Raw genomic sequence first — 25,822 nt, forward strand, 5'->3', positions numbered from 1 at the left:
GTCGGGGTCCGTAGGTTTTAAACATGGACCTGCCGGAGTCCCCGAGGGAGGGCGTCCACAGGGCAGCCCTCAGATCGGGATCTTTTCCCTAAGGCCCCCGGAACCCCCCAAACTGCTGGAGTCCGAGCGCAGGTTCCAAAAGGGCCAAACCATGCTCCCGGATTCCAGTTAGCTCAGGTCCCCAAAAGAACCTCACCGTTGCGCCCCAGAAAGCAACTGAGTGCCCCAAGGACGACGCCTTGAACCGGAAAGGACGAAACCTCTCCCTGAAAGAACAAAGCCTCTCCAGACCCGAATAAGGTCTGAGAGCTCAAAACACAGGGAGGGCAGACGTCGGGCCCAAGAGGAGACTCACGGAAGGGATGAGCAGGAAGGGCTCCGCGTGGGCACCGAGCTCCGCTCCTGGGTCTCTTGTCACCTCGGGGTCACCGCCTCAGATCCCACTTCTGACACCATCCACGTCAAATTTGCTAAGTGATAGCCAGTTATGGTACCAGCAAAAGCGTTTATTCAGAAACAGCAGAGGAGGAGTTCCCGTCGTGGCGCAGCGGTTGCTGAATCCGACTAGGAACCATGAGGTTGCGGGTTCGATCCCTGGCCTCGCTCAGTGGGTTAAGGATCCAGCGTTGCCGTGAGCTGTGGTGTAGGTCGCAGAGGCGGCTCGGATCCCGTGTTGCTGTGGCTCTGGTGTAGGCTGGTGGCTGCAGCTCTGATTAGAGCCCTAGCCTGGGAACCTCCACATGCCACACGCGAGTGGCCCTAGAAAAGGCAAAAAGCCAAAAAAAAAAAGAGAGAGAGAAAGCAGAGGAATTGCTGCTCGGCATGTGGGAACTAGGGCAGACAGAAGCCAAATTCAGAGAAGCAGGAGGGGGAACTTGCTTTTACAGGGAAAAGGGGGAGGAGGGCGGGACTGTGGTAACTGAAGAGCCCATTGGAGGAGGTGGGGTGCGAGTCCGAAATATGGAGGCTTCCATTGGCTGAGGCTGCAGTCTCTGACTGGCTGGGCGTCCTGGGGCGGAGGGACGTTTCCTTCCTTCCGCAGAGGTAAGTGGAGGCACCTTCCTGCCCAGGAGGTAGGCAGGGATCTCTTCCTGTTTGGGGTAATTGACTTGTGTGGCCGCTGTGAGAGCTCCCGAGAGGGGCATCCACGTTTCAGCTCTAGCTGAGGATTCGGTAACTAATTCCAAAACGTAAACTTCTTTTTGTGACTTTATTTTGTGTCTTTTACTTGTCCTGCTTTTTCCTTCTTTTTCTTTTTGTTGGCGGGGGTGTGGGGGGTGGAACTGGAGGTTCCCGGGCTAGGGGGTCCCATGGGAGCTGCAGCTGCCAGCCTGCACCACAGCCACAGCAACACCAGATCCGAGGCGCATCTGCCACCTGCACCACAGCTCAGGGCATCGCTGGATCCTTAACCCACTGAGCAGAGCCAGGGATAAACCCACACCCTCCTGGACACTAGTCCGGTTCCTTACCCCTGAGCGAGCCACTGCGGGAGTTCCGGGGTCCTGCTTTTTCTGTTTCTTTTTTCTTAATTGTTGCTGCTTTTCTGTAGCAGTGCCCTCACCTGCTCGGTGTTCCATTTTTGTCTCCTTGATTGGTTGGCGGTTTTTGCAGGAACCCTCAACTCATCTTAAACCCTCACTTGGGTCGTTAAGGACTTTCCATCCCCTTGAGCTCTGGGTTCGCCTTCTCCAGCCCAAGAGCTGTTCTTGTCAACGTGCCTTAAGTCCGTCCTTTGCATTCAGCACCGCATATCAGATATTGTTAGAGTTCATTCGTATTGCGTTTCATGTTTTATTTTATTGACGTGTTTATGAATATGCGTTCCTTCTTTTTCGGAGGCTCTATAATCAGGTTTCCAGGTTCTGATGCGCTTGCGGCGCTGTTCAGGACTCTCTGCTGCCTTCTGTGCATCCGTTTTCCCTGGGCCGACAACTCGCAGTCCTTGTAGCTGCAGTTATGTCTTTAGAAGCCACGATGGCCAGCAGGCTGTCATTACTCGTGAAGAGTCACTTGGCTGTTCTTGTGATTTTTTTAACCCGATTTTGTCAGATTCCTTGGAAAGCCTCTTAGGATTTGATCGGGATGGCGTTGACTCTGCACAGCAGGTTGGGGGATGATACCCTTTTATTACCATGCATTTATTTGGGCCCGATTTCACGTCTTCAGTAGAGCTTTGTGATTCACCGGAGACAGATCCTGCTCGTTTCTGTTCGATTTATTCCCAGAAACTATGTTTTGGGTTGATACTGTAAAAAGCTACTATTGTACACTATAACACACAGCAAGAAGGATATATAAAACAAAATACATATTTAACTTTTTTCTTTTTACCTTTATAGGCGCACAACGCTCAGCATTTCCAACCCGAACCCCCAGCACATCCCCCCACCCCCCTACCTGTCTCCTTTGGAAACCATCACTTTTTCAAAGTCCGTGAGTCAGAATCTCTTCTGCAGAGACGTCCTTGTGTCCTTGTTTTAGCTTCCACCTGTGAGCAACAGCAGGTGGCATCGGGGTCTCGCTGTCTGACTGACCCTCACTCTGCGTGAGCATTTCTAGGTCCCTCCATGTTGCTGCAAATGCCATTATTTCTTTGCTTTTCATGGCTGAATATGTATTTAAAGTTTTATCACAAAGCTGGCACCCATGTGCCCACCATCCAGGCTGGGAAACAGGACAGAGTCAGGGTGTGTGTGTGTGTGTGTGTGTGCGCGCGCGCGCGCCTGTTTGGGGGAGCACCCAGGGTGTGTGGAAGTTCCAGGACCAGGCATCAAACCTGCACCACAGCAGTGAGCCGGGGCAGCAACACCACTCGGTCCTTAACTGTGCCACAAAGTAACTCTTTAGTTTGTTTTTTATGTTGTATTTTTCCTGTTTATTTAAAAAAAAAAAAAAACTGCTTCATTGAAATGTCGTTTTCATAATGGAAAAAAATAAAAATCATTTTATATATATATAAAAAAAGGCATACTGTTTTCATGCCACACAATTTAATCATCTAAGTGGGCAGTTTATTGATTTGCAGTAAATTTGCAGAATTGTGCAGATTTCACAATTCAGTCTTAAAATGTTTCCGTCCCTCTAGACAGACCCATCCTGCTTATGTTCCATGAATTCCTGCTTCCAGACAACCCGCTAAGCTCTTTCTGGCTCTGTGAGTTTGTCTTTTTAAAAAAGCATTTCATACAAAGGGAATCTTTTGTAGCTTTGTGGGTCTGACTCCTTTCACTTAGCGCGGTTTGGGGGTTCACCCATGCCCTGGGAACTAGGGCCAGTTGAGTGCCTTTCTTTCTGCTGCTCAATAGCAGCCCATTAAATGGATCAAAGACGTTTTGTTCACTCACATTCACCACTTAATGGACACTCGCATTGGTTCCACTCTCAGGCTCTTAAGCATAAATGGAGCCAGGAATATTGGACCAAAATTTCTTCGTGTGGACACGTGTTTTTATTTATCTTGAATAAACACCGAGGAGGGGAATTGCTGAATCTACAGATTTTTGGTTTTGTTTAGTTTTTAAAGGAATTGTCAAATTGCTTTCCAAAGTGGCTGCTCCATTCCCCCCCCCTCCACCGTCAGCAGTCTATAGGGGACAGGTTCTCCATATGCTCGCCAAAACTTTTTACTCAGACTTTTGTATTACAGCTACTCCAGTGTGTGGGTTTTTTTGGTGGCCCTGCGGCATATGGAAGTTCCAGGCTAGGGGTCGAATCGGAGCTGCAGTTGCCGGCCTCCACCACAGCCACAGCCCCAACCACGTGGGATCCGACCCTCATCTGCAACCAACACCACAGCTCACGGCAACACCAGATGCTTAATCCACTGAGCGAGGCCAGGGATCGGACCCAAGTCCTCATGGGTACTAGTTGGGCTCTTTACAACTGAGCCGCAACAGAAACTCCTGTCTTATTATTAAGTTGTACGATGTCTTTATATAGTTGAGCTATAAGTCTTTCATCAGGCATGTGATTTGCAAATATTTTCGGCCAGCCTGCACACTTTTTAATTTTCATAATTGAAACTGTCTTTGGGAATACAAAAGTTTTTTACTTTTATGAGGTCAAATTTATTAATTTTTGATGTTTTGCTTTGATATTCTATCAAAGAATCCCATCCGAGAATTCCTGGCTTAATCCGGGGTCATAACGACCTTTCTATGTTTTGCTCTAAACGGCTTTGTGGTTTTAGCTCTTGCGTTTAGGTCTATGAGCCATTTTTGTGGAACTTTCCCAGACGGTGTGAGATGAGGCCTAACGGGATCGTCTCGACGTGGAGCCTCGGGTTCCCCGCGCCATTAGCTGAAGAGGCTCCTGACACCTGCCAGTCAGGCGGGCACCTCTGGGAGACAGAGACTAAGGGGTCCGTCACGAGAAATCAGCGTACAAGACAGTAGGGCTAACTAGACGAATTAAAAACCTTAGGGCAGGTGTTGGACGTGGCCGGCCGCACCCCTGGCGCAAGCAGCCCTGGGCAGAATTTCTCTTGTTCAGGGAAGCCTCAGCCGTGCTCTTAGGCCTTTCCATGGATTTTCCTTTACCTAAGGCCAAATGGGAGTTCCCTGGTGGTCTAGTGGTTAGGATTCAGCACCTTCACCGCTGCAGCTCGGGCTCAGTCCCTGGTCTGGGAACTGAGATTGCACATCAAGTGCTACACACGTGGCAGAAAAAAAAAGCGTTTCTGTTGTGGCTCAGCAGGCTACGGACCCGACGTTGTCTCTGTGACAATTTGGGTTCCATCCTGGCTTCGTTCAGGGGGTTAAGGACCCAGTGTTGCTGGGAGCTGCAGTACAGGTGGCAGATGTGGCTTGGATCTGGCATTGCGGTGGCTGCGGTGTAGGCCGGCAGCTGTAGCTCAATTAGGTTTTGATTGACTATAACTGGGAAATTGAATACCAAAACGGTCCATCATAACATTTTTTAAAAAATTAACTGCTCATTGGATTTCCTGTTGTGGTTCAGCGGTAATGAACCCAACTAGTATCCATGAGGTTGCGGGTTCGATCCCTGACCTCGCTCAGTGGGTTAAGGATTCGGTGCTGCCGTGAGCTGTGGTGTAGGTCGCAGACACAGCTTGGATCCTTTGTTGCTGTGGCTCTGGCGTAGGCTGGCAGCTACAGCTCCGATTCGACCCCTAGCCTGGGAACCTCCATATGCCTGGGGCACAGCCCTAAAAAGACAAAAGAAAAAAAAAAAAAGTTGAATCACAGACTGAGAACTGCTTGTCAGTTGTTTAGGTCTTTAGTTTCTCTCAGCAACGTTTGTAGTTTTCAGGGTGCAAGTCTTGCATGTCTTTTCATCAGTGTGTTCCTGAGTATTTTATTCTTTTTGATGCCCTTGCAAGAGGAATTGCTTTGTTATTGTCATTTTAAGGTAGTTCATTGCTGGTGTGTAGAAATAAAGTTGATTTTGTACATTGATCTTGGAGCCTGTAACCCTGGGAAATTCATTTATTAGTCCTAGTGATTTTTTTCTTTTCCTTCTGGCCACACCACGGCGTGGAGAAGTTCCTGGGCTGTGGGTCGAAGCCCCGTCACAGCAGCAACCTGAGCTTCCACAGGGACAACAGCAGGTCCTTAACCTACTGTGCCACCAGGGAACTCCTAATGATTCTGTATGGATTCCTTAGGATAATTTTTTTGTCTTTTTATGGCCAAACCTGCAGCATATGGAACTTTCCAGGCTAGGGGTCGAATTGGAGCTGCAGCTGCTGGCCTAGGCCACAGCCACAGCAACGTGGGATCCAAGCCACATCTTCAACCTACACCACAGCCCACGGCAACGCCCGATCCTTAACCTAATGAGTAAGGCCAGGGATCGAACCTGCATCCTCGTGGATACCAGTCGGGTTCTTAACCCACTGGGCCACAACGCAAACTCTTCCTTAGTATTTTCAACTCAGAGGATTGTGTTTCTGTGAATAAAGAAAGTTTCCCTTCTTCCTGTCCTGCCCAACTGTACTGGCTGGAACTTGTCCAGTAGCATGTTCTCGACCTTAGGAGCAGAGCCCTGAGTCTGACCGGTAAGCAAGATGCTGGCTGCGGGTTTTCTTGTAGACAGTCCCACCACGTTGAGAAAGTTTCTTTCTGTTCCTTAAGAGTTCAGAGTGTTTCTCATGAACGAGGGTTGGATTTGGTCGGGTGCTTTTCCCTCATACATTGAGAAGATGGTATGGTTTGTGTTCTTTGATTAATATGATGTATTACAGCTGTTGATTTCCAGGTGTTAAACCAGCCTTCCTTTCCAGGGTGCAGTTCCCTTTGGTCATGAACCATGAGGCTTCTTATGTGTTGCTTCCTCGGTTTGCTGATATTTTTTTTTTTTTTTTTTTGTCTTTTGTCTTGTTGTTGTTGTTGTTGTTGTTGTTGCTATTTCTTGGGCCGCTCCCGCGGCATATGGAGGTTCCCAGGCTAGGGGTTGAATCGGAGCTGTAGCCACCGGCCTACGCCAGAGCCACAGCAACGCGGGATCCGAGCCGCGTCTGCAACCTACACCACAGCTCACGGCAACGCCGGATCGTTAACCCACTGAGCGAGGGCAGGGACCGAACCCGCAACCTCATGGTTCCTAGTTGGATTCGTTAACCACTGCACCACGACGGGAACTCCGGTTTGCTGATATTTTGTTGGGGGCTTTTGCATCTATATTTATGAAGGATTTTGGCCATGCCCACAGCACGTGGAAGTTCCCAGGCCAGGGATTGAACACATGCCGTAGCAAGGACCCAAGCTGCTGCAGTGGCAGTGCTGGCTGTGTAAACTGAGGGGCCACCAGGGGGGCTCCCTGGTCTGAAGTTTCGTGCTCTTACAGTGTCTTTGTCTGGCCTTCATATCAGGATACTTGCACTGTTTTCCCATTCACGCCACGGCCACAAGCTTGGTGGCCTGAAGCAACAGTGTGTCGTTGTACATTTCCGTGGCTCAGGAGCCCAAACTGGGTCAAAGCAGCCTTCCCGAGGCTTTGAGGAGTGTTTGTTTCCTCGTCTTTTCCAGCTTCTAGGTGTGGCCTGTCTTCCCCGACTCATGATTCCCTTTCTCCACCTCAAAGCCGGCACCTCTGGCTCTTCTGACCCTCCGCTGTCCTCAGAGCTGTCTTTGACCACAGCCAGGACCATGGCTCTTATTTATTTATTTTTTTTGTCTTTTTGCCTTTGCTTGGGCCGCTCCCGTGGCACACGGAGGTTCCCAGGCCAGGGGTCTAATCAGAGCTGTAGCCACCGGCCTGCAGCACAGCCACAGTGATGTGGGATCCGAGCTGCATCTAAGACCTACACCACAGCTCACAGCAACGCCGGATCCTTAACCCACTCAGCGAGGCCAGGGATCGAACCCGCAACCTCACAGTTCCTAGTCAGATTCATTAACCACTGCGCCACGACGGGAACGCCACAGTGTCTCTTATTTTAAGGACCTGTTGGACTAGTTGGTTCCACCTGGACAATGCAAGCTACCCACCCCCCACGTCAAGGTCCCTATCTTTAATTACATCTGCAAAGTCCTACTGAGTTTGTTTCCGTAATTAGTGTCTTTCTAAGAATTTCTAGGAATTCATCCAGTTCATGTAAGTTGTCTAATTTATTGGCATAAAAGTTTTTTTTATAGTAAACCCTTATAATCTTTGTAGGAAAAAACTGCTTCGACTTGTGTTTATGCCTCACCTAGTGTATTCTTCTAGATGTGCTGGTGGACTCTAGCCTTTAAGAGTTGTTGAGCTATTTTAGGACTCCTTATAAACTGACACACGTGTAACTTCTGTATGTTTCTGCAGAAAAGGCTGTTGGAAGTTTCAGTCATGTAATTTGATTACACTGAAACTGCTGGGCACTTTTAAGGTATTTTGACATCTTCTGCTCCATAAGTGTGGAATGTCTTTCCGCTTACGCAGGTCTGCTTTCGTTTCTTTCAGCAAACGAAAGGGTTTTAGGCTTTAGTTTGTAATTTTTTTTTTTTCCTTTAGGGCCACACCACGGCATATGGAGGTTCCCAGGCTAGGGGTTGAATCGGAGCTGCAGCTGCCGGCCTACACCACAGCCACAGCCACACAGGATCGAGCTGCATCTGTGACCAATGCCGGATCCTTAATCCACTGAGCAAGGCCAGGGATCGAACCCGCAACCTCATGGTTCCTAGTCGGAGTCGTTTCCGCTGCGCCAGGACGGGAACTCCCATGGTTTCAGTATATAATTTTAATGATAACTTTGATGACTGTGGAATTCGTGGTTGGTAGTTTTTTCTTTACACTTAAAAACCCATCATCTCACTGCCCTCAGGTTTCCACGGTTTCTGACAAGGAGTCCGCTGTTAACTTTTTTCGGGTTTTTTTGTGGCCCTGCACATCAGGGTTTTTTTGGTTTGTTTTTGTTTTTTTTTTTTTTGGTCTGTTTAGGGCCGAACCTGAGGTATAGGGAAGTTCCCAGGCGAGGGGTCAGATCGGAGCTGTCGCCACCAACCTACACCACAGCCGCAGCAACTCGGGATCAGAGCCACATCTGTGACCTGCACCACGGCTCACGGCAATGCCGGATCCTTAACCTACCGAGTGTGGCCAGGGATCGAACCTGTGTCTCATGGATGCTCGTTGGGTTCGTTACGGCCGAGCCACGATGGGAACTCCCTGCAATCACTCGTTTTGTTCTCATTTTGCTGCAGAGTCTCTGTCTTTGCGTCAGGACTTTGTCTCGCTTGTGCTCAGATGTGCATCTTGACTTTCCTTCCTGTGTGGATTAAAGCTGTGCATCAGATTTGGGAGTTTTTGGCTGTTGTTTCTTCAAAAATGTTTTCTGCTTCCTTTTTCTCTGCCCTTCCCTTCTGGGGCTCCCACGTTATGCACAGTTTGATACCTTTGATAATATCCCACAGGTCTCTCAGGCTCTGTGGATTTGTCTTCATTAATTTTTCTTTACTTTCTTTAAAATGGATAGTTTCCATTCCAGGTGTACTGATGGTTTCTTCTGACCTTTACAAAAACAGACTTAAGGAAGAAGAGAAAAAGAAAAAACAAATAAATAAAAAATAAAAAAAATAGACGTAAAGAGTTCCCGCTGCAGTGCAACAGGGTCAGTGGCATCTTTGCAGCCCTGGGATGCAGGTTTGATCCCCCGCCCAGCGAGGTGGGTTAGGGATCTGGCGTTGCTGCTGTGGCGTAGGTCACAATTGCGGCTCAGATCTGAGCTCTGACCCAGGAACTCCACATGCTGCAGGGCAGCCAAGGAAATAAAAACAGAGACTTAAAACTGGGGGGCAGCCTTAGGTTCACAGCGAAATGAAGCTGAAGGTACAAAGGTTTCCCACATACTCCCTGCCCCTGCACGTACACAGCCTCCGCCACCTGCAACGAGCCCACCAGACGGGGCCTTTGTTACAGCAGGTGGACCTTCGCCGACGTGTCTCCCCGCTCAGCGTCCACAGCTTCCCTCAGTGCCCATTCTTGCTGCGGTGTGTTCTGTGGGTTGGGTCATTTATGTGATGCGTCTCTATCGTTACAGTATCACACAGACTATTCTCACTGCCCCCCAAATCCTCTGTGCTCATCTCTCTTTCTCACTCAACTCTCGAACCCCCCTGCCCTTTATTTCTTGGTCTTTTGTCTTTTGTCCTTTTAGGGCCGAACCCTTAGCATATGGAGGTTCCCAGGCTAGGGGTCGAATCAGAGCTGCAGCTGCCAGCCTACACCACAGCCACAGCCACGTGGGAGCCAAGCCATGTCTGTGACCTACACCACAGCTCACGGCAACGCCCGATCCTTAACCCACTGAGCGAGGCCAGGGATCGAACCCGCAACCTCGTGGTTCCTAGTCGGATTCGTTTCCGCTGCGTCGTGATGGGAACTCCACCCCCCCCCCCCCTTTTCTTTACTGTTGCCATGGTCTGGCCTATCTCAGAATGTTGCAGTGGGATTTTACACCAGGTCACATTTTCCGACTGGTCTCTCTCACATCCTCATGTGCGTTTCAGTTTCCCGCATGTCTTTTCATGGCTTGACAGCTCATTTCTTTTCAGTGCCGAATAATATTCCACTGCCTGGCTGGACCTCAGCTGTTCATCCGTCCACCTGCCGAAGGCCATCTCCGTTACTGCCGAGCTTTGGAATTCTGAGCAAAGCTGCGATAAACCCTTGCGTGGATGGGCTGTGGATATAAGTTTACAACTCTTTTGGGTAAATACAAAGGCGCACGACTGCTGGATTATAAGGTAAGTTTATGTTTAGTTTCGTGAGAAACCACCAAACTGTCCTTCCAAGTGGCAGCACCACGGCCTATGTCTGCCAGCAAAGTATGCGGGCTCCTGCTGCTCCACAGCCTCGCCAGCACTGGCTGTTTTCAGAGTTCCGGATTTGGGCCATTCTCTATGGTGTCTTGTTATTTTAGTTTGCATTTTCCTGATGACACATGATGTGGAGAATCTTTTCACATGCCTACTTGCCATCTGTGCATCTTCCTTGCTGAGGTGTCTGGTGAGGTCTTTGGCTTTTTTTTTTTTTAGGGCCACACCTGCAGCATGTGGAAATTCCCAGGCTAGGGGTCGAGTTGGAGCTACAGCTGCCAACCTACACCACAGCCACAGTAACTCGGGATCTGAGCTGTGTCTGTGACCTACACCACAGCTCACAGCAAGGCCGGATCCTTAACCCACTGAGCGAGGCCAGGGATGGAACCTGCATCCTCATGGATATCAGTCGGATTCATTTCCACTGAGCCACGATGGGAAATTCACTCTTTGGCTCATTTAAAAATCAGGTCATTTGTTCTCTTGATGTTGCGTTTTAACAGATCTTTGTATGTTTTAGGTGACTGTTCTCTATCAGATATGTCTTTTGCCAATGTTTTCTCCCAGTCTGTGGTTTTTCTTTTTATTCTCTTGACAGTGTCTTTTAATTTTAAGGACGTCCAGCTTACCAATTCTTTTATGGGTCATGCCTTTGTTTTTTTATCTCAAAAGTCATTGCCCAACCCAAGGATAACCAGATTTCCTCCTGTGTTAGCTTGCAGGAGTTTTATAGTTTTGCATTTTATGTTGAGGTCTGGTCCATCGTCAGTTAATTTTTATGAACAGTGTAAGGTTTTGGTCTAGATTAATTTTTGGCATGTGCACGTCCAGTTGTTCTAGGACCAGAATCTCATGGATTTTTCATTTCAATTTGTGTGCTTTTTAACTTAATTTTCCTTTTTTTTTTTTTCCCTTGTCTTTTTAGGGCCACACTTGCAGCATTTGGAAATTCCCAAGCCAGGGGTAGACTCAGAGCTGCAGCTGCCAGCCTACACCTGAGCCACAGCCACACAGATTGAGTCTCATCTGAGACCTACACCATAGCTTATGGCAACGCTGGACCCTTAATCGCCGAGTGAGCCCAGGGATCGAACCCTCATCCTCATGGATACTCGTTGGGTTCTTAACCCTCTGAGCCACAATGCGAACTCCTCATTGGATTATTTTTTATTTTATTCTTTCGGCTGCACCCGTGGCATGTGGAAGTTCCTGGGCCAAGGACTGAATCTGAACCGCACCTGCGACCTGTGGCGCAGCTGTGGCAATACCAGATCTTAACCCTCTGCACTGGGCTGGGGCCTGAAACCGCACCTCTGCAGAGACCTGAGCTGCTGCCATCCGATTCTTGACCCTCTGCGCCCTGACGGGAGCTCCCACTGGGTTGTTTTTGTCTTCCAGTTCTTTATCACAAAACTATTATTTTCAGTCTTGAAAGCCTTAGAGCAGAAGCATCTTCTCGCTCTGAAGAGCTGAAGTCTTTGCACACAGTGGATGGCGCGGGCAGGAAGTTTTGAAGGTCTGAAGGGCAGGCATCAGCGCCGCCTCTGGAAGCATCTGTGGCTGAGATGAAGGCCTTCACGCAGCGTCTTCTTTAGAACGCCAGACTTGGGGGTCAGGGCTTTGCACACTGTCGGGGTGGCTGCATCTTCTCATGTGATACAAGGATCAGCCGAAGCTGAAATGAGGGAAGTGGGACGCACGCCCTCTCTCCGTCTTTCCCGAGTGGCGCTCCCCCCACGGAGACCCGCCCGCCCGAGTACCAAACGCCTTACAGGTCTCTGCGCGCAACCGGGGATGGAGAGAGAAACTGCAGGCAGCTGCCCGTCTCCACGTGCGGTCCTCGGTGCTTGCAGGAGGGTCCGTGCAGCTCCCACCGAGAAGCCCGCCGCCGCCAGATGCCAGCTGCAGCGGCAAGCCTGCCTCCCACGCGTTGCCCTGGGTCTTGTCGGTGACAGGCAGCTTTTCTGCTACAAGGTGCTCCAGAGGAGAGGCATGGAAGACTTGCCAGCACGAGGTGGCTGCCTGGGCGGCAGAGCTGGTGAGCTCCCCCCTCTTGCCTTTGCAGGTGATCGGGTGGCTAGAGAGCGCCTTAAATGTTTTTTTTCTAGGGAGTTCTCATCGTGGCGCAGTGGTTAACGAATCCGACTAGGAACCATGAGGTGGCGGGTTCGATCCCTGCCCTTGCTCAGTGGGTTAACGATCCGGCGTTGCCGTGAGCTGTGGTGTAGGTTGCAGACGCGGCTCGGATCCCATGTTGCTGTGGCTCTGGCGTAGGCCGGTGGCTACGGCTCCAATTGGACCCCTAGCCTGGAAACCTCCATATGCCGCGGGAGCAGCCCAAGAAATAGCAAAAAAAAAAAAAAAAAGACAAAAAAAAAAAGTTTTTTTCTAGAAGGGATGGAATTTATGGACCCAGAAGAGTGTTGTCTGGCCGCTTTTCCCAGGAAGGTACAAAATGCTTGGAACCTTTTTTGGAATGAACTTCAGAACCAGGGGCCCGTTCTGTGGAATATCCTTCATGGTCAGAAGCCGTCATCCTGTGAAGATGTTTTGCAGGTTTTGAAATGATCCAGCGTCACTCAGGACGAGTCTGATGACACATCTGGGCATCGAGCTGTAAAGTCATGGGACTAAAGTGTCTCCAAAGTGGTTTCAGGGACAAGAGTTTTGCATCACGGGGAAGCGTGTGTTGCTCTAGAAGATGTCGCAGCTGCGGAAACACTGCACGCACCTGTCCTGATGCCACTGTGTGCTGCGGCTTTTAGCGGCAAGCGGACATTCTGAATCCCATGTTCATGGCAGGAAGCCACCCAGGGTCTTTTCTCACTGTTCTCTGCATTTGATGGCAACTGCATTACAGGTACTTGTAAAAGCCCATTTTATCTTTCAAAGCTATTTTTTTTTCAGTCTTTTTAGGGCCACACCTGTGACATATGGAGGTTCCCAGGCCAGGGGTCCAATCAGAGCTGCGGCGGCCGACCTACACCACAGCCACAGCAACCCGGATACTTAACGTGCTGAGCAAAGCCAGGGATCAAACCCCATCCTCATGGGTACTAGTCCGATTCTTAACCTGCTGAGCCACAATGGGAACTCCCTGTGTAAGTCCTGAAGTCCTTGGAATCCTCCACCTTTGTTGTATATTTTCTTTTCTTTCTTTCTCTTTTTTTTTTTTCTTTTTTCTTTTGCTTTTTAGGGCCATATCAGCGGCATATGGAGATTCCCAGGCTAGGGGTCCCGCTGGCCTACACCACAGCCGCAGCAACATCAGATCCCAACCACGTCTGTGACCTGCACCACAGCTCACGGCAACGCCGGGTCCTTAGCCCACGGAGTGAGGCCAGGGATCAAACCCACAAACCTCAAGGATCCTAGTCAGATTCGTTTCTGCTGTGCTGTGCTAAGAACTCTGATTTTCAAGATTAATTTGTCTAGATTAATTTTTGTCATTTGTTTTTCCAAGTGAAATTTAAAAATTATCTTGTCCATTTACACACACACACCTGCTGGAATTCTGACTGTGATTGTGTGGAATCTACAGGTGAATTTGGGCAGAACTGGCATCTGTAAAAACTTTTTTTTAAAATTGAAGTCTAGTTGATTTACAATGTTGTGCCAATTTCTGCTGTACAGCAAAGTGACTCAGTCATACATATGAAAATGATCTCTTTTTTTTTTTGATTTTAGGGCTGCACTTGCAGCACATGGAGGTTCCCAGGCTAGAAGTCAAATCAGAGCTACAGCTGCCAGCCTACCCCACAGCCATGTCTGCGACCTGCACCACAGCTCACGGCAACGCTGGGTCCTTAACCCACGGAGTGAGGCCAAGGATCAAACCCGCAACCTCCTGGTTCCTCGTTGGCTTTATTTCTGCTTTGCCTAGTTCCATTTTCTTTTTTTATAACCATATTTTTTAAAGATTTAGTCCATTTCATGAACTTATGAGATTTAAAGTCAGTTATTTCCTTTTTTTTTTTTTTGGCTGAAGTTCCTGGGCCAGAGATGAATCCTGTGCCACAGCCATGACAAAGTTGGATCCTTATCTGCTAGGCCACCAGGGAACTCCAAAGTCCATTATCTCTTAATCTTGGGATACAAACTATTTCTGTCACATATATAAGCCAATTTTTTCCTGAGTAGCTTTTTTTAAATTGCAGTATAGTTCATTTACAATGTTTCACATATGCAGTGAAGCGATTAGGTTTTACATATATATATATAAAATACATTGTATATAACAAACAAAATAATATAAAATAAATAAAATATCTGTTTATATATATAAATAAATAGATATTTTTCAGGTTCTTCCCTCTGTAGATTATAAGATATTGACTATATTTCCCTTTGCTGTGCACTAGGTCCCCGTTTTTCTCTACTTTATATGTAAGCAGTGGGAATCTATTAAGCACAAACTCCCAGTTTATCCCTCCCCTTCCCCCTTTGGTGACCACAAGTTTATTTTCTATGTCTGTGAGTCTATTTCTGTTTTGTAAAGAAGTTCACTTGTATCCTTTTTTTTTTTTTTTTTTTTTGGTCTTTTTGCCATTTCTTGGGCTGCTCCCGAGGGCATATGGAGGTTCCCAGGCTAGGGGTCCAATCGGAGCTGCGGCCGCCAAGATTACACCAGAGCCACAGCAACGCAGGAGCCGAGCCGCGTCTGCGACCTACACCACAGCTCACGGCAACACCGGATCCTTAACCCACTCAGCGAGGCCAGGGATCGAACCCACAACCTCATGGTTCCTAGTCGGATTCGTTAACCACTGCGCCACGACGGGAACTCCATGTATCCGTTTTTTTTAAGATCCCATATATAAGTGGCATCATATGATATTTGTCTTTGTCTGACTGCACTTAGGATGCTCATCTCTAGGTCCATCCATGTTGCTGCGAATGGCATTCCTTTCCTCCTTTTTTATGGCCGAGTAGTATTCCATTGTATGTGTGTGTATGTGTGTGTGTGTGTGTGTGTGTGTGTGTGTGTCTGTGTATATATGTACCACATCTTCTTTCTCCATTCATCCATTGATAGCATATATAAGTATGTTGCCAGGCTAGGGGTCGAATTAGAGCTGCAGCTCCTGGCCTACACTGCAGCTCACAGCAATGCCAGATCCTTAACCCCCTGAGCAAGGCCCGGGATCGAACCTGCGTCCTCATGGATACGAATCAGATTCGTTTCCGCTGTGCCACGACGGAATGGACACTGTTGATGGACACAGAGTTGCTTCCGTATCTTGGCTACTGTGAACAGTGCTGCTTCGAACACTAGGTGCAGGGATCTTTTTGAATTAGACTTTTCATCTTTTCTGCACATACACCCGGGATAAAGTTTCATTTCCTAATATTAATTTGATAAGATGATTTTCTGAGGACACTCTGGGCTCAGAGTCCCAGTCCTTAGGGCTCAGTGCCTAGGCGAAGGGAATGGAACCTTTTGGAAACACAGGGGGTGGCCGTGCTCCACAGGGCGCTCTGAGAGCCCTGGGCTGCCGTCACCTTTAAGGATAATTCTGTCGACTAAAAATCTACCAAGGAAAACCATCCAAAACTACAGTTTTGTGTGATACAAGCCAGATGCTTCTCATGGGAGAAAAAACAAACACAGAAAAAAGAAAAAAGACCTACCCCCAACCCCCAAGTTACTGCAACAACACGTGTGGGTCTGGCGCCAGGGCCAGAAGCCAGGACGTGCCGGCCACAGCGACCCTGCACAGACACTCCGTAGTCTGTGGTGACAGACATCGGGTTGGTGGCGACCTGGGGCCAGAGCAGGAGCGCTGCCTAGGAGGGGCCCAGGAGGACTTGTTGAGCTGATGGAAACGCTTTCTCTTGGTTTCGGAGCAGGTTACGTGGGCAGAAACAGCGTCCATCCTTATCACACTCTAAATGGCTGCATTTTGGAGGTCCCTGGTGGTATGACAGGTTAAGGATCAGGCAGTATCACTGCATTGGCTCTGGTCGCTGCCAAGGCACGGTTCAGCCCCTGGACTGGGCACTTCCACATGCCTCAGGGGCAGCCAAAAAAAAGAAGCTACATTTTATTGTTGTCAAATCTGCCACTTAGGGAGTTCCTGTCGTGGCTCAGCGGTAGCAAGCCCAACTAGTATCCATGAGGATGAGGGTTCGATCCCTGGCCACGCTCCTCTGTCCCCTGCCCCGCTTGCACCGCCGCGGGGAGCCAGGCGTCCGCGGGCGCCTCCTGGGCCCCCGAGCAAAAGCCCGGCTGTTTCCCCGGCCGCACAGGCGCCTCGCCGTTCGCCCAACCCGCCAGCCGCGTCTTCCGCCCCCAAGGGGCTGGGGCTCCGGCCCGGCTGCCTCGCGCGTCCCGGCTCCGCGCCGCCGGCCGGTGCGCCCCCTCGAGCGTCCCCCTGGGCGCTGAGACGTGCCGTCGGGCTGGGAGCTGGGAGCCCGGCACACGCGGCCGCCTCCGCTCTTCATTCCGCCCAGTCTGCTGTCGGACAGTTTTCCTCTGGGCAGGTGCTTCAGTACCAGCCGCCAAAGGCAAGGAGGAGGGTCTTCCCCAGGCGGGCAGTCGAGGAAGGGCACAAATCATCGCCAGCGCGGCCGGGCCTGGGACAGTCTACCCCACCCCACCCCCCACCCCCCGACGGGCAGCTCTCCTTCCTCCGTGGCCCCACCTCAAGCGGCGCACATCCTTGAATAGAGACTACATTTCCCAGCCTCCCTCGCGGTGAGGCTGGTCACGTGGCTGGCGTCTAGCCAGCAGGCCCTGAGCCGATTTGGCCAAAGAGACTTGCAGGGAGAGGGGGCCCAGGCTGTCCTTTACTCCTTCCTCCTCTCTGTTGGCTGGAACGTAGACCTGATGGCTGGACCCGGGCTGCCATTTGAGCCACGTGAATGCAAGTTCCACCCAGCAGAACAGCCTGTGCTCTGATGCCACACACCAGCCCTGGACCACCCATTCTGGCGTCACTGATGAGAAATGCATTGTCTTGTTTACATGGCTGCTGTTTGGAACACTTTCACATCTCTTTGGAAAGAGCGTGGGACAGTTTGGGCTTGGCTCCCCTAAGGGCTCTTGTCCTTGGGGTACCAACGAGCATGGGGGCCCACAGACCTGCAGAGGCAGATTTTACCCACTGGGGCAACATGTACTGGGGTTAAACCTAGTCTCCAGGCTCCACCTCTGAGCCGGGCAAGAGTTCGGAAGGAGAGAGTTCTTTCCTTGCTCGTGCCCAGCACAGACGCTTCCTTTGGAATGGGGATGCGGTGGGGAGATGGCCAGAAGACTGCAGTCCCAATGCCAGCCACCTGGCCGTCGGACTCCACTGGCCGTCAGAGCCTTGCCCACCCCGGCCCCCTCTGCTGAGGCGCCAGGCCCCGTGGGGTGAGCTGGTAGCAGCCCACGACTGGTCCTGATGGTTCTGATGGAGGTGGTCTGCGGGTTTTTTGGCCTCATTCGTGGCATGCAGAAGTTCCCAGGCCGGGGATCAAAGCCACACCATAGCTGCAACCCAAGCCTCAGGAGTGGCAGCACTGGGTCCTTAACCCCCGTGCCACCAGGGAACTCCACTTGGTGGTGGTTTTTTTTTGGGGGGGGTCTGTGTCTTGAGGTGATACACATCCTGTGTCCTGCTGACCACCCATTCTTTGTGGCCCTGGGCCCTGGGATTGTCCTCCCTTCTCCTTTTGACCAAATGGGAGAACAGCTCACCCCTGCCATTTGCTTCATGAAGGACCGTGATGGGGTCGCTTCCCCAGGCCCCGGTTTGGGTTTCTTTCTGGGGACCGCAGAAGCCAGAAGCTACTATGGGGCTGTAAAACAAAGACTGTTGCCCACCACCCAGTTCTAGCAAGATCAAGTCATTAACCACTGCGGTCACTGACCTTCAGTGCACCCTGAAGGGAATTCAGGGTGAAGCACAGGATGAGGGCCCTTGTGCTCTGGGAAGACAGGCCAAGCAGGCCCCCCCGCCCCGAGAGGCAGCGCTCTCTCGGGAGGAATTCGGGCGAGGCCAGGCCCCTGCATCTTCCCAAACACAGAAAAGCGAGAAAAGCGTGAACGGAGGTGCCCCTGCTCCTCAGGGACCTTCCGCGCACACGTGTGCCCGCCGCCTCCGCACTGCCCAGCCTGGACGGCACGCAGGCCTGCCGCGCCCCGGCTTCCCAGCCAGCCCCAGGGCCACCGCAGGCTGTCTCCCCGCCCGGCGTCCTCAGGAAGACCGAGGGTAGAACTCGGCTCTCCGCTCCTGTCGTGCATTTTAAAGTTTCCATCCACAGGGCCGACAGGGCGGCCCCTTCCTCAGACACGCTGGCGAAGCGAGGGACCGCGGACCTCGATGACAGCGCTGCCCAAAGGGCCCCCAGGCCTGGCCCCAGCCCCTCCCTCAAGCCCCGCAAGCCAGGAGTGTCCCTGCAGCCACGACTGCCCAGGGCCTGGTGGGCGTTTCCTCCCGCCACCACCCCCGCGAGGCCGGCCGATCCCGACCTACTCTCACCCTGGCCGGCTTTTCCCTCTGCGCCCCGGGCCCCTTCACTCTGTCCTGACGCAGTAAAGCCGGCCGCCCGGCTGCGGCCGAGCTCCTTGCTCAGCGCTGGCCTCGCTGCTCCAACCGAACCCTGGCTCCCCAGCCGTGGCCCCTGGCGCCCCCGCCCGGCGCACCTCGGCCAGCGCCCCATCCTGGTCTCCGCGGCCACCTCTTAGGAGACGGGGGTGGGCTCCGGGCAGCCGGGTATGGGCTCCAGGCCCGCGAGGGTGGCGCGGGCCCTCGCGACCGCTTCGGCCCGGCTGCCCCCATCAGGCGAGAGCGCCGCCTGCCCGCAGCCCAGGGGCCGGGGTGGGAGCGGGGCGCCGCCTGGGACCCGGGGCCCCTGGACTCAGTGCCCGCTGCGGCCACAGGGCGGCAGCACAGCCCGCGCCGCACGGCCCCGGGCCGGCGCCCCCACCCGGGTCGGAGCGCGGCCCTTCGAAATCTCCCCACCCCCTGCCGACGCTTCTGCTGTCCCCGCTCGAGGGAGTCCCGCTCCAGGCAGGAGCCGGCTCTCGGGGCCCCTTGTGTCTATCTATCCCTCGTCGCCCCCGAACGCCGGCAAGCGGCCCTCAGAGTCCCCGTGTGCCGCTCGGGCCGCCTCCGCCCCTCCCGCGTCGCGCCGCGGCCCGAGGTCCCTAGACGCCGCCTCGCCCGCACCCTCTCCGGCGTCCAACCACCCAGGCCGGGGCCTGCAGGAATGTCCCACCGCCTGCCTCGGCTCAGACCCCACCCGCGCGGGGCGCGCCGGAGCCCCGCGCGCAGCGGCGTCGGGTGGGCCCGGGGGTCGGGGGCCTCCAAAGCGAGCCGCCCTCCCCAGGCCGCGACCTCAGGACAAGGGGGACAGCTGGTCTGTACCCCTCACACCCGCTGCCCGGCGAGCGGGCGCGCGGGGCGGCGGCGGGGCGGCTCCCGTGCGCCCACGGTGCTTTGCCGCTGCCGGCGAGTGGCCCCCCCCTGGTTCGCAAGGCAAAACTCGGGCCTCCGTGAGCGCTCGCCTCCCCTGGGCCAGGCGCGCACTGCCCAGCCCCGGCCCCCACGGCCGAGCCCCCAGCCTCCGAGCCGGTTTCCCCCTGCGGGCGCCCCCGCCCGCCGGCCCCCGCCTCCCACCCCGTCCTCATTAGCATAGCAGCTGCTCGCCGAGCGGGGACCCGCGCGCAGGAAAGGGCAGAGGCCTCGGGAATGAATGGGGGCCGCGGCTTTGGAGCGGGCAAGAGAAGAAAGACCGACAGACGGACGCGCGGAGGGACGGCCCGACGTACAGCCAAGCAGAAGAATGCGCCAGGCGGAGGGGAGGGGCGGGCTGGTTGCGAGCCGGAGCCCAAGCCCGCAGAGGAGGGGCTGCGCTGCAGGCCTTGGAGGAGCGCTCCCCGGGGTTCCCAGACCTCCCACGGCCTCAGGCTCACGCTCTGGCCTCAGGCTTTGTTTCTAAATTGCCCCATTGCCAGGCCTCCTTTCCTGTCCTCAAGGCCCAGGGGACCACCGGTCGCCTTTCGGCCGGCTCCACGGCTTCGGTCGGCATCGGCCACCCTGGGGTCAGGCTGCACCCTGTGCCACCATGTGCCAAGCTGCAAGGCCTTCGAGGGACGGAGACCAGCGGCCCCTTCCCGCTCCTTCCTCCACCCGTGTCTTTGGCCCTTGGCCCTTAGTTCTGGCCTCCAGATCACCGCCTCCCTGCTCTGGGTAGCCCTGCCCTGGCTCCCACGCCTGCTGGCTTTGGACATCGCAATTTCTGGCAGGCCGTTTTCCTGCATTTCCTGGTCTCTCTCTGGCATCCCTTCCAACAGTAGACACTTCCTGAGTCCGGCCGGGGTCAGGTCAGAGAGATGGACCAACTGACAGGAGCCGCCAGCACGCCCAGCTGGGGAGGGGGCCACCCCGCCCTCGCCCACTTGGTGCGTCCCTTTCCCCGTGGGCTTCTCCGTGGCCCAGCCCCTGCCTGCGGGGCCACACGGCCCCGGGTCTCCACGGTGCCTCTGGCTGGGACCCCGAGCTGGCCTCTGCGCACAGCGGCAGATCCTGGCCACAGAGAGGCTTGAAGAGCTGGCCCCATCCCTGAAGGCCTGCCTGAGGGTGGGCGACAGAGACCCAGGTGACAGGTGCCAGGGCCATTTCCTGATGGCTGAGCACAGAGGCCCGGGAGCAGGAGCCTGCAGCCCCTGCTCAGGTGTTTACAGCTTTGACCCCCCCCATGGCAGAGCGCCCCCCACCGCCCCGGCCTTAGAGTGTGTGTCTGCACTCAGGGCTCTGCCCAATGACAGGGAAATCAGTAGCGTGTCCTGCACGGCACCCGGAGTCCCTCACCGCCAGCCTCGGCCCAGGCTGACGGGGCCCTCTGTGCACAGAACCCTGCTGAGGTGCCCCCGCCTGCCCCACCGCTGACGCTGACAGGCTGAGGGGGCCTGGCTTCCCTTCCGTCCACGCTGGAGAGAAAACTCCCCGTGAGCAGCACAAAGTCTCAAGAAGTGTGTCCTATGGTGGCAGCCGCGTGTCCGGGAAGCACCCTGATGTCCATGCCGCAGGCTGGCTGGCCTCTCCACCCTGGGAAACTTGAAGGGGCAGCGCCTGGCCGGGGCCCCCTCGCCCCAGGCTAAGGCCACACACAAGCCACCTGGGATTCTTGAGCTGGCCTCCTCCCTCTCCTCCGGCGCGGGGCCCCACGTGGTGCCCAGGTCTGGCTTCCTGCTCCAGATGCCCCAACGGACGTCCAAGTTCTTGGAGCAACGCTCCTTCGGGGCCAGGCCCCCCTGGAAGGCTCAGGGCGGACCTCCCCACTCAGCCTGAGCGAAGGGCGGACACAGCCTCCCCGGGGGCTCACTGGCATCAACTATTCCCCTCGCTCCTGTGTTGTCTAAGCACGGAGCCAGCCCCAGTCTAGTGGGCCAGCTGGGGGTCAGTGCATGCTGTTTAACCAACTGAAAATTCACTCAGAAGACCCTCAGGGCAGAACAGAGCTGGAGATGCAAAGGGTGTCTTCGGGACAAAAGGTAGCTGACACCCTCAGGCCTCTCACAGGGGGTGTGAAAGCTATAAGGAAAAAAAAATTACCTTGTAACTCTTAGCTTCCTTTTGCTGGGCCCTCCCAGTCTATGGGTTGGGGGCAGCTGTCCCCCCACTGCCCCCAGGCCAGCCTCAGGGGTGGACCCAGAGTCCCCACACTCACACTGGGGTCTGTGCTCTGGGGGAGGGGCTGCTGTGGGGTGTGCTGGCCTCCTCAGCCCCGCGGTGGAGAAAGGGCCTTTGACTCTTCCGAAGTGACCCACTATGTCCTCCCCAATTTGAAAGATACCCTTTCTGTGCAGCAGGTGGCCCAGCATTAACCCACAGTAGTGGGTGGGGGTGGAGAGACAAGAGGGGCCTGATTCCTCTTAAAACCCCTGGCTTCTCAGGTTGGCTTTGGGTGGGGGGTGCATGGGAAGAGCTTCAAGCAGAACTTTCCACGTGGAGGCCTCAGCTGCTGTGCGGGGGGCGGGGGTGGGCGGGGGGGGGATCCTGGGCTCCCCTGAGCGCCCCACTCCCACGGCTGGGGAAGGCTGATGGGCCCAGGCCCTCCCAAGTCCCGTGGGTGGCCAGCCCGGAGCCAGCTTCGCAGGCTCTGTCCTCAGGTGGAAACGAACAAGCTCGGAGCAGCTGTCCCCAGCAAGCAGCACCTCGCAGCCCGACCTCGCCCCAGCGCCATGCCCAAGAAGAACAAACAAACGTTTCGTTATATATAAAAAGATCAATGAAAAATTTATTTATAAATTTTTCACGCTGGGCTACAAGTCTCTATCGTACACTCAGGACGTGCTGCAGCCTTCATCCAGTTAGACGTGATCACACCAGGACCCATGCACGGCTTCCACGTAAGCCTAGGAAGTCTTAACGTTAATTAACATAATTAAAAAGGTATTTGCATCTAGAAAAAATATACAGAAAAACTCCTTTTGGAGTAATCTGTGCCTCAGTTTCAATGTCTGCTTGTTTCACTGACATTATCAATATATTCTTCTCACACAAGGTTTTATAAAAAGCCACAGATGACGGCCCAAATCTGACCAGCCACGCACAAAGGGCCTCCACCCACCTGTGTCCTCAAGTGCTCCCCATTTTTGCACGAAGGGTCAGCAGCACTTCTACCCTGGGGAAGCCTCATTTAAATTTGAATAATTCAGCCTCCCTTTTATTTCTCAGGATCAAAACAACAAGGGGTGTGGGGTTGCATAGAAAATTGGAACCTCGGAGACCAGGAAGGGCGCCTTTCGGGACAGAACGTGACGCAGAAGCCCCGCCTCCGTCCCAGGTCCTCGCGCGGCCCCTCCCGGCGGCCCCTCCCCCGTGGCAGGATTTTTGGATTCGAATCGGGTCCTTGAAGCTCCAGGAGGCTGAAGAGGGGCAAAGCGGCCCAACTTACTCGGCAATTAGCACAAGAGATTCACAGTCTTATAGGTATTTTATAAAAATATAAATATGGGTACAGTTGCCTTCACAACGCTGGATACAACGCCCTTTAAAATTGGGTTTATAACCAAGATTCAAAAAATACACCTAAAACTTGGCTTAAAATATGTTAATATTTTATATCCTGTCATAAATGTTATGACATTTAATCGTGGCAAATTCGTTTACTTTTTTTTAAAAAAAGTGTGCAACCGACTGTTAACTATAATAGGACTCACTAGAAAAGGTTCGATTTCCTCCTCCCCGCCCGTCACCGCCACACCCGAGCACCCGGCTCCCGCGGAAGCTCTGCAAACCGGCAGGCTTGGGGGATGGTGGCCTCTCACCGGAGATGGGGCGGGAGGCCCGGGGCTTCCAAAACTCACGCGGACTTGGGCGTGTGAGTAAGAGGGAGGGAGGGCGAGGGGAGAGGAGAGAGGTGCGGGAGAGAAGCCGGAGGGCGAGGGAAAGCACGGGAAACCGTCGGGCTGGGCGGTATTTTCAGTGCAACCAAGAAATGACAGACTCAAGTTTTTAGCTTTAAGACTAGGAAAAAAAAAAAAATGCATCTCCCCCCATAACCACATTGACCACGCACAGTATCTTCCAAACAAACAAACAAACGAAAAAAACCAGGCGCACAAACTTCACCCACAAATACGCACACACGTGATAAATAGTTTGGAACCCCGGGAACAGCAGAGCGCCTCCTCCGTCGCGCGTCGGCCACGGGTCCTTCCACCTTCAGGAGAAAACGCTGCGAGCGGAGGATCCGGTGTCTCGGGATTCCGAACTTGCTGGTCGCGAGACTCAAATTTCAAAGGGGCTGAAGCCCGCGCCCCGCCCCCACCCGCACGGCGGCGGGCGGGGCCGTGGGAAGCGCTCCGACCGGTCCCGGGCGGCTGCGGGGGGCGCCGGCACCGAAGCCGCGGGCGGGTGCTTTGCGGCGCCCCGTGGGCACCGAGGTGCGCGCCGGACTCGTGGTGGCCGCGGGCGCCGAGGGCAGGGCGCACACCGAGGTAGTTGGAGGGAAGGTACAGCAGGGAGGACATATGCGCGGGGCCTGAGTGCGGGTCGGGGGTCCAGGCCGGCATCACCGGCCGCTGCCCGAGTACTTGGCCTTGGTGATGAGATAGAGCACGATGTCCTGGTGGCCGCCGAACGCGGCGATGTGCAGCGCGCTCCAGCCGTCGCGGTTGGCCAGGCGGATGTCGGCGCCGAACTTGACCAGCAGCTTCACCAGCTCCAGGTTGCCGTCGATGACCGACTGGTGCAGCGCCGTCTGGCCCTCGGGACCGAACGAGTTCACGTTGAACTCGCAGTTGGTCATGTTCTGCAGCAGCGACTGCAGCTCCTGCGTGTTGCCCTTGCGCACGGCCTCCTGGAAGATACGCTGCGTCTGCGGCGCCGAGCAGGTGGACAGTTCGGCCTGGCTCATGCTGCCTCCGGGCGCGGGCCGCGGGCCGGGCCGGGGCTCAGTGTGGACGGCGGCTGCAGCTGCGGCGTGGGCCCCCGGCTGTCTCGGGGAGCGCCTCGGCGCATGGAGGGTGCGGCGCCCCCGGGCCCCGCACGCCGCCCCTGGGCGCTCCAGGCGCTGGGGGCCGGGGGCCGCCGCGGCGGGACCCCCGCCACATCCAGCTGCGCCCGGCGGGCGGGCGACGAGGGCAGGCGCTGCGGTCGGGTCGCGGGGCCGGTCGGGCCCGGGCGGCGGCGCCGCGCGCTCCCGGTCCCTGCTCCCTTCGGTTGCGGCTCCCACGCGCCTCCCCACGCGCCGCTGCACTCACCCACCCGCCGCGCCGGGGCGCCTTTTACCTCCTTTATATTTGCATAACAATAGAGCGCCCGTGACGCGCGCGCCGGCCGTTCGCCGATTGGGCGGGCCCGCGTGGGGGCGGTGCCGGGGGGGGGGACGGGCCCGGGGGCGTGTCCAGCGGGGCGCGCCGCGCGGCAGGGGGCGCTGGTCGCCGGCCTCAGGCCGCGAGGAGCCAGGTGGCCCTGGGGGCGGAGGTCTGCGTCTCCGCCGTCCTCCCGCCCACTCTCCCTCCGGCCACCTGGGGAAGTCCAAGCTCCCTGCGCGCGGACGGGCCAAGCCCCGCCCCGGGCCGAGCGCGACCCCGAGGAGACCCGATGTTGGCCTCCCCTGGGTGGGTCTTCGCGGGCTTCTCAGACCCGCGTGCCGGGGTAGAGACCTCAGGTCTCCCTCCGCGCTGCCGCAGCGCTGGCTGTGGACTCTCCGTATCCCCAGCACCCCAGGCCCTCTCCGGAGCAGAACCCGCCCAGCTCGGCCTGCAGGACACAGTTCTGCGAGGTCTCAACCCCACGAACTGCTCAGGCGTGCTGATCTCAGCCATGCGGGGCCCTCCCGCTCGAGAGGGCTCCCCTGGCCGCCTGGCTCACCCCGACTAGGGTTGAGTCCCTAAGTTGACCCGCACGAGGAGCCAGACCCCTGGGTTTCAGCCCTGCCCTGTGAAGAGTCTAGGTGAAGAAGCCCAGGGCTGGAGGCGGCTTGGCAGGAAGCTCCTCAGGTGGGGGCAGTCAGCAGGACCGCGGGGCCTGCCTCCCTCCCCTAGGCCACCCCTATAAGCACTCCTGGGGACAAGTAAGGCCTGGCCAGATGAGCAGCCCCAGGTAAGGCGGCAGTGC

General features: G+C 54.8%; 1 protein-coding gene and 1 long non-coding RNA gene across 2 annotated transcripts; one reads left to right on the forward strand and one right to left on the reverse strand.

Annotated features, from left to right (window-relative positions):
* The first annotated feature begins 1,040 nt into the window (after window positions 1-1,040).
* Window positions 1,041-13,142, forward strand: LOC106507771 (uncharacterized). The gene is made up of 3 exons (XR_001304032.3): window positions 1,041-1,173; window positions 9,999-10,190; window positions 11,692-13,142. It is a non-coding gene; the product is annotated as an uncharacterized LOC106507771 (long non-coding RNA).
* Window positions 13,143-22,469: 9,327 nt separating this feature from the next.
* On the reverse strand, window positions 22,470-24,972 carry NRARP (NOTCH regulated ankyrin repeat protein). The gene has a single exon (XM_013989287.3). It carries the CDS (start codon window positions 24,615-24,617, stop codon window positions 24,273-24,275), a length of 345 nt encoding a protein of 114 aa, XP_013844741.1. The 5' UTR covers window positions 24,618-24,972; the 3' UTR covers window positions 22,470-24,272.
* Window positions 24,973-25,822: the final 850 nt, after the last annotated feature.

This window comes from Sus scrofa, chromosome 1 (genome assembly GCF_054392235.1).
Source record: "Sus scrofa isolate SSC_HxYL_T2T_F1_AM1 chromosome 1, Sscrofa_HxYL_maternal_Yorkshire_Landrace_v2.0, whole genome shotgun sequence".
Classification (NCBI taxonomy): Eukaryota; Metazoa; Chordata; class Mammalia; order Artiodactyla; family Suidae; genus Sus; species Sus scrofa.